The sequence below is a fragment of the Anser brachyrhynchus genome (genome assembly GCF_964034855.1).
Source record: "Anser brachyrhynchus genome assembly, chromosome: 7".
NCBI classification, from domain to species: domain Eukaryota; kingdom Metazoa; phylum Chordata; class Aves; order Anseriformes; family Anatidae; genus Anser; species Anser brachyrhynchus.
Window position 1 is genome coordinate 32136111 of NC_137701.1, and position 15664 is coordinate 32151774.

A 15664-nucleotide genomic window follows, 5' to 3' on the forward strand; every position below is an offset into this window, starting at 1 on the left:
CCCAGGAGGAAAAAAGTGGCGTGGCACAGCGTCCCTTGTCCAGCCTTGCTCCTACTGCCAGCAGATCCCACACTGCTCTGACACTGGGAGTTGCAGTGGATGTCTGGGTTAGCAGAATGCCGAGAAAAGCTACGTCTTTTATACACAAATTATATAATTGCACAGATTAGGCACAAGAAAGTGAAAGAATATAAAGCACAATCTACAATTGGATTGGAAATAAAAAATAAACTTCCCTTAAAATGAAAAGAGCATTTTCCAGTCCTTCCAGAGATGTCCTGTGAGTTGGAGCTGTCACTTTCTTGGCTCTGGTGATGACTCAGATTTTCTCACAAGTCACATCAAAACACTTCTGTGTCATCTCGGAGCCTGCCCTGACCCATAAGCAGTTGCTGCCACCTGCTGAACAGAAAAACTTTTACGCCAGGAAGAAAGGCTACAGCAAACAGAGCCAGAGCAGATGCTATTCAAGAGTAGTTATGACCTCTCTGCCTATGACTTATCCCTGGATGTTATCACTAGGTGGCTTTGCATCCTGTCATTAATGTTAGTATACAAACCAAATTTGGTAGGTAATTTACAATCTCAATTGGATAAAAATAATTTCTCACCTGAAAAGTTAAATCTTGCTGAAATTTGACTGTATTTTGCATACAACAGAATCAGCAGAGAGCTGAAATAAGCCAGTGGAGCTTTAGTTTATTTTTAAAAGTCTTCACAGAGTACAACTTCTATTATTGCACTATACACTTTAATCTCAGCACAGCCAGTTAAATATATTGTTTCAAGTTTTCCCTTGTCATAACATAGATTTATTCCTTTTTTTTTTTTCTGTTTGAACAATTGTATCTGCAACAGGATCTGTGAGCACAAGATACAATGTCTGCAGCATAAAAATAGTTCAACACATTTCTTGGAGGATAAAATATTTTATAGATTTTGTTGTGTCAGTTGGTGAAAAGCAAGCAAAATACCCCTAGTGAAAATACGTCTCCACATCCTTTTAAACCCTTTTCTACTTTGCTTTGTGAAAGAGCATGCTAGCACAGGCTACTGACACTGTAAAAATTGCCTTTCAAGTGCACGACAAAGTTACAGAACAACCTTATTAATAATTTATAGTTTAGCCTGTAATCTGTACAGCCTACATTTTGCTGTATTTTAAGTGCTTACAGACCTTGACTGAGCTCACAGGAACTTCTTCTTTAAGGAATTAGAGTGCTCAACCTTTGCAAAACACATTAAAAGCGTCAAGGAGTGCAGGAAGCTAATTTACGAACCACAGAACTGCTGTCCCAGTTGGTACCTCCCCGTCAACGGTGAAGCCAGGAAAGGGAAACTTCTTGGTTAAGTTTCTTGGAGGACTATTTCTTGTACAGCTGACACTTTCCACAAGTCCATTTAAAGTGAAGATCTCCCAGAGCTCTATTCGTGCCTTTGGTCTGTATTTAACAGCACGGGACACTGATCAGATTGGGGCCTGCAGAGCAACGACAGGAGCAACACATGTGAAACCGTGAGGAACGCCGTTTGCACTTTTGCCTGCCCAGACATCCCTTCATCGTAATGGATCCTGACACAGGAACACCTGCCCGTCGTCTCCCACTTGGAGCGTGGCTGCCAAAGCTGGCACAGGCACAGTTTGCAGCGGCGCAGCCAGGCTGGCGCAGTGCTGGGAACTCAGTCACTCAGAAGCCACTTTCCTAGAGCCAAGTTATTGCCAAGGAGCAATGACAACATCTTGCCTCCCAGCTCCTGCTGAGCTTCTGCTTAGCATGTTTAGCTTTTCCTGGGAAAGGGAAATGTGCGCAGACTGACTGACTGCCTCTGAAGAGCTCCTACCACCTGGTTTTGGGGTGTGCTTTCAGGAAAGAGACGATGCTCTAAAATGAAGGTCTGGATTTTGGGAAGTGCTGCCTTCAAAGCTCTAGAAAGGTCAGCGAAAACCTCATTCATAGCAGAATCAGTGCTGAATCCAATAGCATCCTGAAACCACCTCGTGCAGGCAGTTCTATTCTATGCTAGGGTTTTGGACTTGAAGACATGCACCGGGTGAATCTTCAGATGAATTTTCTTAGCTCATCATGCGTATCTGCAGCACACAAACAAACTCGAGACTTAAAGGCATTGCCTACTAAGGAAAATTGGATCTCTTTACCCAACATGTCTCTGTGTGCAGCAATGTGTACCCTAAACCTGAAAGAGGTTAGGCACAGAATCATTATTTGTTTGGACTCAGGAAAGGCACGTGATGGCATTTAGTGTGTTCTATAAATGCAAAGGGACTGAGAAAAATTTGAGGAAAGATAACTTTGGAGTAAGCTAACACTGCAGCTCACAAACACAAAATCCCCACCAAGAGGACCTGAGATTGCAGTAAGCTTAGCAGATACAAAGCCCACCTCAGCCATTTCACCTCATTCCTGTGACACAGACAGCTGAGTGCTGTGGGCTGCATCTGGGCTTTTATTACTGTCCATCCAAAAGGGACGGTAGGTGACATCTCTTTACCATGAGACCCTGACATAAGCATGCTGACAGCCTGTCTTCATCCAACTGTACTGAACTGCACGCTGTAGTTACAAAGCTCTCTCTAGCACTGTGCACACAGAGAAGGGTATCCTGGATCTCATTTTATAAATAGATTTCCCTGTGCATCTGCTCCAGCTCACTGCTTGCAAGTACCAGCCCACTCAGAGTGCAGACCAGTGGCAAAAGGAATATTCATCTCAAGATTACTTTTAAGATCTCGGAAAGTTCAGCAGTCTCTGCAAGATTCTTTCTTTTTAGAAAAACCCACAGCCCATATGCTATTTCTCCAGCAAGGTGGCATGCTGCATGAGGCCTCCAGGGCATTTTACAACAGCTCTTCCTATAATCATTTAGTGGCCTCTGCTGGCCAGGACTGAGATCCTGGCAACTGGTTAAATGTTAGCAGACCTGCATCCAGCCAAGAGTTATGCAGGTATTTTACTGGTTACAACAGCAGAGACACCACTACAGCTCTGCATCGATCTGTAAGCACCCCACCTCATGCTAAGTGTGTGGCTCGTGTCAGTCACTGACAGCAATGCAATAGCAGGGGCCTTGCAAAATAGCTCAGGTTCTCCAAGTTTTTTCTACGCAACTTTTCTGTGTAGGTGACTGTATCCTTGCAGGAGGCTCCTAAGCTATGTCCTAGATAAAACTCTTCCCAAAAACTTTTTTCACCACCCAAACCTTCCGTAAGTGGTAAAGGTGTGTAATGGGCATAAGTGGTATATCGAGATCAGTACCCCAGGGTAGATGGCCTCTGTTATCCATAAGAAGAGAAGTAAATAGAAAAGTAAGTAAATGCTTAGCACTGAGGGATATCAGAGTAAGCGACTAGAAACAGATCATCAGCTGTTGCAAATTATTTTGGCTCCATTACATTTAGTGGAGACAAATTAATACAGACAAGTTGATTGTCTGACCTGCAGTTCAAGATACACAGTGCTAATGTTATTAAAGCCCATTTCCAAGAGCGGAAACTAGGGTAGAAAAGTTAAACGACTGGCTCACTAATACAATGAGGAATCCTAGCTGGTCTCTGGTTTCCAAGACAATGCTTGCAGTGTGTTTGTGGTCCCAGTCTTATTCAGACAGCAGGAGAGAGTGTTATTCAATCAGGGAAGCTAGCTCTACCTCTGGGGTTGTGCTAACTGGAATTATCATTTCCTGCTCTGGTGCCTACACTTCTAATGTTAAACAAGCAAACCAAAAAAAAACAACAAAAAAATTACACTGTCAAATAAAAACTATTTTCTGCTTTAGGAAAAGGTAGCTGTTGATCTAATCTTGGTCTGTTATGAGTTTGATTTCAGATGGCCAACACTGTTCATTCTCAGAGGACATTCAGTTGTTCCATATGAAATGCAAACAAATGGGTGTTTAGGGAGCAGCATTTCAATGTGACCACTTGGAGTTCCGGAAATCAAATTCACAGGTTTTCACTGTGTACTTGCACTAGAGAAACCTTTTGTCTGGAAAATTAAGTCACATCAACTGCTAGCTTCTGCCACTCTGCTTCTAAAAGTTCAGACTCATAATATTCATTTATAACTGTTTTTTTTACCAGGTAGGTTAAACTTAACACACGTGAAATTTAAAGAATAAATCATTTTTTCTCCTGAGGAAGTATTTGTCAGTGAGAGATTAAATTCTCCCCCTGCAAGGAGAAGGCACAAGTGCCTGTAGTTTCTCACAAGTGAGGAAGGAAGGAGGGGCACTGGCTGAAACAGTTTCCTTAAACCAGATGTTAAGGGAACATTAGGGAACATTATTAGCAGAAGGGCTGTACTAATTTTTGCACTTTTCACTTTTTGTACAGTGCAATCCTATTGTGAATTTTAGTAGACTCTGAAAGAGCTTGAGACAGGGAAAAGTCAGTAAAGAAATCACCTACCTGCTGTCTGGGAAGTGACAATTTGTATCTCTGTGTCACAGCACACTCTAAGAATGGAACAACTCAGGGAAAGGACTTTGTGTCCCTTGGTCTTGGTGTCCTCAGTTCTGTGGCTCGGAACCAGCTTTGTTCACCTCCCCCCCTTTATTTTTTGGCACAACGATTAAGATGCCATTTTTTCACCTGACTAATTTCCCCATTTCAGTGGACTCAAAGCACCCTAAGGTTCTAACACTAAGACACTGCTCAGTGAAGTGGACAAACAAGCAATGGAGGCTTGTACCACTGGTGGACTGTACATGCAAGATGGCAATGTAAGTTAGGAATAAGTCAAACAGGAAAAGCATTATTGGTAAAGAGAAAGGATGGAAAGTCAAGCCTATAAAACCTTCAGCTTTACATGGTGTTGTAGGAGTATCATAAAAGAAGGCACTGACTGGGAGTGTGCATGGCTGGGAGCAATCTGCTCTTCCAAGAACAGCAGTTTTATGACAAAGGTGTGAACAGAAGTGCTCCCAAGGAAATAGAAAATATCATTTTGATTACTCAGCACTTCAGCTGAGAAATCTTGCCAAAAAGATTGCAAAAAGCATATGTCCGCTATTTTCCAACCATCAGAAAAATAGGACTGCTTTCCTAGTGTTCTCCCTAACTTAGTGTAAATTCAGCTTTCCAGCTTATCAGGTTTTTCTTCTTACTTTCCCAATGCTCGGAAGTATAAACTCTCTGCTGCTGGAAGAATCTTAAGTTACCCTATCCTTACACAGGGATATTCTTCTCTTTGTTATTCTGTGAGTGTTGGTGGTCTACCACTGCAGGAATTCCGTTTGAGACATACAGTCACTCCATGTTCTTTTCCTTACCTTTCTATCAGTTCCCAGTCTTTTATGGGTTCCTGATTCCAGTAGTTGCTTACAGAAAAGCCTGTTGATACAAAAGAGAGAAAGGTTGATTATTCTGGGAGAAAACAAAACAAACAAAAACCCTACCTCCCATTCCTCTCAAAAGAGTTCCTACAAAATTTGGGGTTCCCATATCATACAGAAAAAAGACATCTAGATTGTCTAAAGTTATCTAAGTTATCTATCTACCCCATCTACCAATAAAATCTGGTGAGGTAGGATGCCCCATTCATTACTGAGTGTGAAAAAGCCAACAGTTCTGTCTACTGAGAAAATGCTCCTCTTCTGAGCTCCAAGTTCAATTAAATCATGACAGATCTCAAACTGGAAACACAGTAGTAACTCTCTCTGTTCTGTCTGTCTAAACTCTCTTCCATTTGTTTTATTCCTGAAAATTAGCTTATAGCCGAAAAACCTCTTCTTTCCAGCTGCCGCATTTGGTTCTAATATGTTTGTTACCACAACATCTTTTGTTCAGAGGAGCAAAGTAAAGGCTCACAAGACTTAATTATTTCCTGGAAAACCACTCATCTTTTCCAGTAGTCCTGTATGGCTTTGTTGTGGTTTTTGTTGTTGTTGTTTGGTTGGTTTGATTCATTGTTTTTTTTAGTCATGCTTTTTCTTCTCATAGCAAAATAAAGTCAGATCAAAGTGTAGAAATATACATCCACTGGAGGGCAGGCCTGAATCTGGCAGAAGATGCTGAAAATGCCTTGAAGGAAAGATTAAAATGTTATGGTCTGCTGCACGGAAGCTGTCATGAGTCAATCAAGACTCATCAGTTAAGAGCTAAGAGCAGGTTTTTTTTCTGAATGAGTAGTCCTATGTTTCAGACACAAAGTCCAGAAATGGAGGTTCTCACTGTTCATGTCTAATAAGAGTCCTAAATGAATCTCTGAGCTTGACTATAATTAAAATCGTGACATTGTTAGTTGAAGTCAGCAAACCTCCAGAGGACTTTCAGCCGCTCTGACAATCACCAGCTGAATTCAGTGGCGCTGAGTTCCAGGACTGAACTTGGCCCGTAGGATTTGTGTGTTCTCACTGCAGCCCTGCCTTCCAGCGTGGGTGTGCAGGACTCGTGCTCTGAGCTCCCTGGAGTGAAAGGTACCTCACAGAGGGTCCTTCCTGTGCCTGCAGTCCAGAGGCATATTTGATGTGCACAAGGAGAGGTGGTGTCTGGCTCCACCTCAGCCTCACAGCCAGACCAGACCCTGGGCACACGCAGGAAGGGACAGTTCTGGGTGTGCACCTGATGTCCCACTGCCTGCACTCGCAATCTGTGCACACTCTACTGCCAGGTCCCCTACCACCACGGAGATGGCTCTGCCCTGGAGTTAATTACATGCCACTTGATCAAATAATTCATACTACACTTATTTCTAGCAGGGACTGAGTTTGGCTAAGCAGTTTGAGACGCTAAACTTTAGACAATCTAGCTATCTTTTGCATTGAATGCCATCTATATCATAGCAAAAGGAAGGAATATATTTCATGTGGCAGCTGAAGATCCCATATTTAATATTACCAGATTATTAAAATGCCCAGTTTTCTTTCTGACAAACTGTAAACTCAATTTCTCCTCGCAGTTTTCATGAGTGCATATTTAATGAACTTCCTCCTTTCACCAGTGACTCATTCCTTGAAAGGCTATTTCACAAATAGTATCTCCATTCCAAAGGAAACAAGCTGTTCCCTCTTACGTTACTCAAGTAGCTGCAGAAAAATACATTAAGTCAAAAGATTTCAAAATGCTTACGGTACATAAACTCAAAAATAGTGAGTTTTTAATCAAGTAGTTTTATGATACAATTACTGCCTTTTAATGAAATGACTCAAGCCAAAATTCTAAAATTGACTAGAGATTCTGGGTGCTTGGCTGGAGACACCTTACAATTGCCCAGAATCTGTAAGCTCATGTCCTTCTCATAGTGTCAAACAAAATATCCACAGCTTTTTTTGAAAATCTTGCCTATAAACAATGCAGCTATCAGGAGGTAGAAACTAACACTTCTATAGAAATTTTTTCAGCAACTGGTCTAAAATCAGAACCAGGGTCTAAATCAGAATAACCAATTCAAGTTTGCTAGCACCCGTTAAGACATCAGCAATGCTACATCCATGAGGACAACTCTACAGCTGCAGACTTTTTAAATAAATTAGGGTCTGTTTTCTGCCTTACATGGAAAGGTGAGTAAGGTGATGACCCAGGTACTTACATTACTAATGACTAGCAGTGTGTTTAGAGTTGAGCTGCTGGTGATAATCTCAAAGAAAAGATACTAAAAAGTCTCCAAATAAGCAGTTGGAAACATGTTATCTTGACAGAACGGGCCTGAGAAATGGTCAGACCTTTCTTCCTGAAGAAAACCAGAAGTGTAATCATATCTTTAAGGAAAGAGAAAAGAGAGAAAGAACTTTATAAGAAACAAAACACCCCCCTGGCAGTATCTACTATAACATAAGAAAATGCAAAATTGTTGTGTTATATGTCAGTCACAGGAAGAACGTATTTGAAAAAGACTTGTCAGGGGAATATTTGTGAAAAGACAGCACTCCTTACAATATTTGGTGTTTCAAGTGTTACGAGGGCCCAAGGATCCTTCCAACTGAAGGGAAGTCCATCAGAGCCAAGTACATTTCTGAGATCTGCCTACCATGAGTGAAGACAAAGAACTAGTAACACCAATATTAAATTGAGTGATAAAAATCAAAACATTATCAGGGTCTTCTCCACTCACAGCTAGTCTCAGAATTTGCCTCAGGTACATTACCTGTAAATAGACTTTCCAAAACTGCTCCACGACAAGAAGGTGTTATCCCGTTGCTGTCAGTGGAAAGCTTTGTGCTGTTAGACTTCTGTTGGGTATTTACAGACACTGCTTCTGTTAAACACAGCAAGTACAACAGTTACTAAAAGGGGTCAAGATAAGACAGAGGCAAATGTAGAAATTACAAAAACAAACAAGAGTCCATACACATGTAAGACTTTTCAGTGTTAAATTGTATATAAATGACTTCAAACTAATCTTAATTCTCCCTGCAGGTTAAAAAAAATAATTTTTGTTGTAAATAGTTATTTTTGTCTCTATTTTATAGCGTCTGGATTTCTTTATTTTCAGTGTCCTGAAATCAAGCTGTGAACATCACTTCCTCACATTTTCAAACTTTAACAGAGACAGAGTGGTATATTCACTTGTCTGAATGATAAGAGACTATCATGACCTCTCACATGGTCAGTGTGTTCAGTTTCAACCAGTAACTTCTGTTTAAAGCCAAAAAAGCCTGCGACCAAACACAGGCACATCTTTCTATCACAGGTGCACCCTTTGGTTTTCTTTATCAACACTTGATCAGAGTTGCGTTGTTCTGATTTGATGCAGAGCCCATTTTTGGAAAATAGTTTTCAACTGGATCACTCTTATAGAATCTATCTAGTTTCAGCTCATCCTTTTGGGAAGCACTTTCTTCCCTTATCTGTTCCCTCTACCTGAATATTTTATTGATTTTAACATATATAATCCACCTTAGCAGTCATGTTCAATTGTACATCAATTTCCAACTTCTGGAAGAATGTCCAGAAGTGTTCTAGACACTTACTTAAATTATAACCATAATCACAGTAATAATTCATCACATCTTTCCCAAAAGTACAGGAATTGCTCTATTTCTGTGTGAGATGTCATCACTGTAACGGGTGGGAAATTTTGATGTCTTTCTTTGCACTTACAAAGTTATTTCACCATGGTTCATTAAAAAGGAGATTTTCATTGTGATCTGGTATGTTTGTGAGGTTGGGAGAGCAGAAGGGACAGTTGTGCTTTTCCATTGCCTCCTCCCAGATATTTTTCCAGAGCTTTTTGGTTATTTTTAGAGTGATTATTATAAATTAATAATGTCACTCTCTCCCTTTGGCAGTCTAACACACTCCAGAGCAACAAGCATAAACAACCTGTGGGGCCTGGAAGACTGAAAGGAGGGCTCTGTCCACAATCAGTGAGTTGCTGCAACGTCTGAGGTTAAAGATCCCTTTGTTTGCATTCTGGCAAAGCTCTTTGGCTCAAATCTATGAAGATATTTGGATGCTTCACTGCCCGCGGCACCAGAGGGAGTTAGGTACTTGAATGTCTTGCCATTTGGTCCCTCAATGATTCCCAGCAGCATCTGATGCCATTATGAACGGCATTTAACAGAGAACATTTAACAGCATTTAACAGCTGAACAAAGTAAAGGCTCTTCAAGGAAAGCAGGCTACAGTCAGGCTCCTCGTGTGCAATCCCAGTCTAGCAGGATGAAGTGCCCTCCCAGGGACCAAGTTCCAAATTATCTATCACCTTCAATATGTGTCTTTGGAGCAAATGGTGAATGTAGCACAAATCATCATAGCCTAAAAGGGCTAATACTCATATCAGTGACAAAATGCCTGTTGTTTTCAGCCAAGGCAAATCAGAGCCACAATTCCAAACTCCTGAAGAAAATTCAGCGTGCCACTTCTGCAAAAGCAATTTTCCTTTTATCTGCCTACTGGTATAAAAAGAGTCTAAATAAATACATCAGGATACTGAATCCAACAATAGCTCTAGACATAGCCACAATTCGCACACTCAGTCTAGCTGTGAGCCTGAATTTCTTGTAACCAACAGCGTTTGAATCTTCAAAGAAAATACAATAAAAGTAGTTTAATGTTAACACAGACTCTGCTGTTTACAGTCTCATTCTTATAGAGATACCCCGTAGAAGATTTCTGGGGCCTGCCACTCTCTTATTACAACTTCTTCAGACCACAAAGCACCAAGGATGATAGCCAGTAACTTCAGACTATACTGAAGGGCAGAAGGAATCAAATAACATCAAAGTGGGGTGACTTTTTCAGAGGCTTGATTATTCCCCTAAAAACAGGACCAGGAAAGGAAACCAGTGTTGAGGTGAAGCTGGTTGATCTTTACTGATATCAGGAAAGATATACCAATTTAAGACACTAGCAAACATTCATGAGTCTCACAGTGTCCAGCACTGTTAGAAATGACCCTTTTGCTGATGATTAAGCAACACAATTTTTAACTTATTTTAAATTGTTTCAAGCTTTCATAACTTCAGAAAAAGCTTGAAAACGTACTCTGAGCATAACCTGCAGCTCAGAAACCAGAAGACAAAGAACAGCAAATTGATTTTAAAACATTTCAGACATTCTGGAGATCTGGCTTATGAGCTTTATATGTCTGCATTTGGCATTACCAAGCACACTGGCTGAAGTCTGGCCAGCAGTCTTGCCTTCTGGCACTTGTTTGTAACACTGAAGTAATATGAAGCTCTTCTTCTCTCAGTTCCTAAATACAGACTACTAACAAGACAACATTTAAAATTCTGTGCATTTCCAAGAAAGAACTGGATCAGTTTACATCAGCTGAAGTTTCACACTGATACCCAGGGGTGCTCTTTCAGATCTCCACTTTTTTTTGCTGCTGGTTAATCAAATAATCAGGAACATTCATTACATATAATTGTCATTTTTATTCACTAGTAACTCTATTCTGCACAAATAAAGTTCTAAAATGCAAGAGTCCTTATGTATGTCTCCACAAAGGCAGGAGGTCTGCAGCACAAAAAAGCTGTGCATGCTTGTCTTAATCATGGTCAATTTGAATGTGGATGCTGTGAGCCCACCTTGGACACGGACGTTGGTGACCGGTCTGAACTGAAGCCTGCCTTTTCTGCAGGATTTGAACTATCCAATTAGAACTTGAATCATGCTTCTCAGCAAGAGTGTGCATAAATGCAGCATGAATACAAGCTTACAGCTTCTACACAACCTGCTTTTGGCAAGGCAAGAATGTGAGTATACTCACAGAAAGTGACTGACTGCAAAATGATGGTGATGTGCTGGAACCAGCACCAAAATGCCCCTGGCTCCCTACGCTGGTATTTCCAGTGGTGCAGATCAGCAGGGAGAGCCGTGGACAGCAGAGCCTTGCTGGGCTGGGACCCCAGCTCTCTGTTTCTGGAAGGCAGGTTTGAAGGAGGACTTAACAGGGTCTTCAGTGCTTCCCAGGTGGAAGGACACATTGAGAAAGTGTATACAAACGGTTGCAGAAGGGATAAATGAGTGACAAAGGTGGATGTTGCTGTTCTAACACTCATAGCTGCTTTGTTCCTTTCCAGCTGTTCCACAGTGCTTCCAAACAGCTAATACAGATTATGCTGTGTTCCAGAACTGGATGGAGATATTCCTTGCACTGACGTGAGGGATTATTAGCAGAAGGAGCTGAACTTCAGAACTTTGAGAGTCCCTGGTCTGTTAGCTACAAGGGAACTCAGAAGGTTTTGGGCTACTACCCCTGGTGGTGGGCGATGCGTATTCAACACTTTTCAGCATCCTGAGCTGCAGCTGGCCTTCCTGCTCAAATGTATAAAATGACTGCCTGGGGTTGCTGACGGTACCTGCACGGGGACATCTGTGCCTGCTGCGTTACTCGGAGCAGCAAGTCTGCTGAAACAGGATGCTATTTGCAGGGAAGGGTGCTTCAGAGGCAGGGAAGCAAAGAAAAAAATGAAAGCAATTTTCTCTTGATACTTGATGTCCATTTCAGGGTAACATACAGAGAACTAATCATGCAAATCCAAACTCAAGGGAAATAAGCCTTCATTTCTTCATCTGGTGCTCTGAAACTCAGCCAACAATACATACAAGCAGTATCCCTGAGGTGACAAAGTGCATTGTTGATTTATAGGCAATGCATATTGGATTACTGGAGACTCCACAGTGTGAAATGATTATAAACCAGTAATTAGCTGGTGAGAAAGGGATAATTTGCTTCAGAATTCTGAAGCCAGATAAAATCAGCTGATTAAAAATAAAGCACAGTTAACTCAGTCCCTTGTGCAATTAAAAGCTCATAAAACCTGACTGAAGTAGTAGGAAAGGCCTTAAACAGCAGGAAAAAAACAAGCATTTAAAAAATATGCTCAGCTAACAGTAGGGTTGGGTCCTGGAAATTTTCTTTAAAGACAGAATGAAGTGCTATTGCTCTTCACCCCGGAGAGCCCTCACTCAGACACAGCTTAACCTTTGGATGGGAAAAACGAGTGTGCTGGAACTAAACACTGTCTGGCACAAGAGAGCAGCTCATCAGAAGATGTTTTTTTGATGTACCATTGCTTTGGAAAAATACTTCCTGCAGGTGTTCTGAAATCACCTGGAGTTTTTCAGGAGCTGCTTGATTTAATTTTCATGTCCCTGCTGTGGTCACACAGACAAAATCTGGAAAGTCCCTCACAAACAATTAGCTGCTGCAAGTGTTAGTGGCACAAAATAGCCCTATCAGATGTGTCTGGCTTTTTGAGAGGGCTTTCTCATCACTGTATTCTGCTAGCCTCAACTGCCTGAAGAATAAGACTCGTTCGAGCAACAAGTGTTGGTAACCAGTGCAGAGGCTGACAGCAGGAGAAGCAGGGAACAGAGGAGTACAAAACTTTTACAACAGTTCTGCCTTAAAATCACCTCTACATAGAGCCAAAGTGTATCAGTGACAGCTCCAATTTTCAGAGGCCACAGAAATCCTCATAATGTCAGTTGTTTGAGGTCTCTACATGAACTGTGCAAGTTACACACTTGTTGACCGCAGAGCAGCACTTCACAATTATAACATTTACAAAGAAATTTACCCGCACTAGTACAAAGAAAAGTCCTGGTTTTCTGCGTTTCTCTGGCTTCCTGAGGAAATGACTGTTTGTGTACATCTCACCTGATAACTTCTAAACCTGCTGGCTCTTTCCAACTAAACAGTAGGAGCAAGGGAGCTCTTAGAGAGAACCAAAATCCTCAGTGGTTATACAGCTGGAGAGAAGCCTTTGAAGTATCTCTGTAAGGCAAAGGCTGTCCTGTGAGCATTGCTTTTATTAGACACAAGAAACCCTGTGCAGGAGAAAGACAAAATAAATGCCCAAACCACAAGAAAAACCGGAGCTTGGAATAACTGAACCTTGCATTATGAATCCAGAGGTAACAAGGTTTCTGTAGTTTGAGGTTTATGAAACTGTTCTTGTGAGCTGAAAATATAATTTCACCCAGACACAGACATTGCTGTTTTTCTCCCAGCCATTTTATAAAATATAATTAATCTACATTTTAAAGACCTTGATGGGTTTTCTCTCATCATGGAACAGTAAGTGAGATTGATACCCAATTACTGAGCACTCAAGCTCACAGATCATTTCCATATAAAATCATTATTATTTTTTATTTACTAAAATGCACCTTTTATTTGATTTAGATGTTAATGCTCATTTCTTATATAATAAAAGGAGAAGAGCTAAAGCATGAGTGTTTATTAACCTTGCTAATAAGACAGGCTTTTTGAGTCAAGACGGATAATATCTGAATTGGTAAAACAGATGCATCGTCATTTAGCCAAGTAATCCTTTCCAAACAAGGTTAGAAGCAGCAATTTTGTTTGTAGTGGATGGAAATAAACCTGTCATATTCTGCACATCAATTTACACATTCTTACTTTCCCACTTAAGTCAGTAAGAATGCAGCCCTTTGATTCCCCAAATAAGGTGATCCACAAATTAAGATTAGAATATATGGGAATATGGATGTATAAAGCATATTAATTGATCTTAATTTGCAATCTTTATGTGATGTACTGAACACAATCTGAACATTCTTGTAACTAATCTAGAATAGAATGATACATTTCCATCAAAAGTTATTTGCATCTTTAAAATCAGCATAAGAAAGTGCATTAAAAGATGCCTCAGTAAAGAATTTTCCATAATTTGTAAAAGCATAGCCTGATGGCTGACATTTGTGCGCATGCTGTTGTAAATGGCACTGATGATGAATGTTGACATTTCACACTATTGCTGTTGAATCCTGCTAGCTCATCCTCAAAAGTGACCCTATTAAGCATCTGAGCATTTATTAACAGGTATGAGCAGTCTGTTACAGCCAACTATACACACACACCTTTTATATGTAAAAATGCACTCCAAAATTTATGCTCTGGTTGAGTCCATTATAAATGATAATCCAGATAAAAACTGTCAAAATTATTCCAGTGCTCTGAGTAATGTTACACCAAAAGCACAACTTCGTTCCTCTTACAAATCCTTTCTCTTTCATTTTTTTCTTTAATCTCTGTCCTTTTCACAAAGCACTGAATCAGCACAGAACTGTGAATACCCATCAACTAGAGGTTATAATTCTTATAGTTTATATTCCATTTCTGAACGTGTTCTGTACTCAACCAAAATGCCTAAGTGGCCTTCTGTATGCAAATCTAAGACTTCTAAATATTTAGCCAAATTTCACATTCTTAGACACAGCTGGATTTCCTCCGATTATCACCTTGAGTAGGAAAGAGTCAGCCTCATGTTATGAGGTACCCTGGGAAGAAGCATGGACAGAGGTCTGTGCATTACTGGCAGTTAAAGTAGTCCCTTGGGACTTTAGGAACAATTTAGATTAATGTAAAGTTTTTTCTTAGCTTCTGTGCACACTGAAGCCTGGTCCATAAAAACCTTAAAGCACACAAAGAAAGATCACTTACGTAGAAAGGAAGTTCATTTCTTTGAAGGGCTGGCATCTACCAGCAGAGAACGGAGAAGCACAACTCATTTCCATTGGGATGACCATGAAACTCTGGAGGAGATACTCCTGTAAGAAAAACAGATCAACTCCAGTCACTCACCATTGTTTCTGAACACTTACTCTACCTTTATTAGACATCAAAGTTTAGCTGATGCTTGACAGTTCCTAAAAGTCATCTATCCTTGATTTTATATGGGAGTCGTAAACTGTGAATGCTTTCACTGTCAACTGTGAAAAAGCTTTTGTCATAGCCCTGTTAAGAAACATGCTCAAGACTTAGTGGGTCTCTTAAAAGATCAACTGCTCTCCTCAGGATTTGCAGGAGAAAAAATGCAGTGTATAAATATTTAAGCAGTTGTTTGTAGTCAGAGAAACTCCACAGATGTCTAACCTGCATTCTGGACAGTTTCTCGCAATTACACTGTTGGCAGAAACTTAACAGTTTTCTATTTCTTTGAAGTGAGAAGAGATAGCATGTAGTCAGTACACAACAAACTAGTTTGTGCCTTTATTTTCACCCTGCTTTGCCATTTTCTATCTCCTTCAGCTTTTTAGTCTAAGCCTAACGTCCAGCTTGCCCACAAGAAAGTAGGAGACATCTCAGTTGAAAGGTGACGTGCTGAGAAATCCGCTTTCCTAGGAAATACATCCTGAGCATCACAGGTCTCTTATGAGGCCCTGAAGTTCATCACCCCAATCCATGCCCCTATTCCCAAGAAACATGTGCATTGAATTAAACACCTA

General features: G+C 40.7%; 1 protein-coding gene across 2 annotated transcripts in view; it reads right to left on the reverse strand.

The window, feature by feature from the left end:
* Window positions 1-15664, reverse strand: part of CFAP221 (cilia and flagella associated protein 221) — a 42608-nt gene continuing 26944 nt past the window's right edge. The window contains exons 24-29 of one of the 2 annotated variants that reach the window (XR_013953730.1): window positions 14880-14986; window positions 8103-8213; window positions 7548-7716; window positions 5290-5350; window positions 1281-1480; window positions 1-399 (exon numbers count right to left, since the gene is read on the reverse strand). Coding sequence is in view for 1 of the 2 variants with exons in the window: in XM_080600210.1 (XP_080456336.1) it covers window positions 14944-14986 (43 nt within the window). In the remaining variant the exon portion in view is untranslated. Of the gene's footprint in view, window positions 400-1280; window positions 1481-5289; window positions 5351-7547; window positions 7717-8102; window positions 8214-14811; window positions 14987-15664 lie in introns of those variants that run through there. The other variant, XM_080600210.1, reaches the window with a different exon arrangement.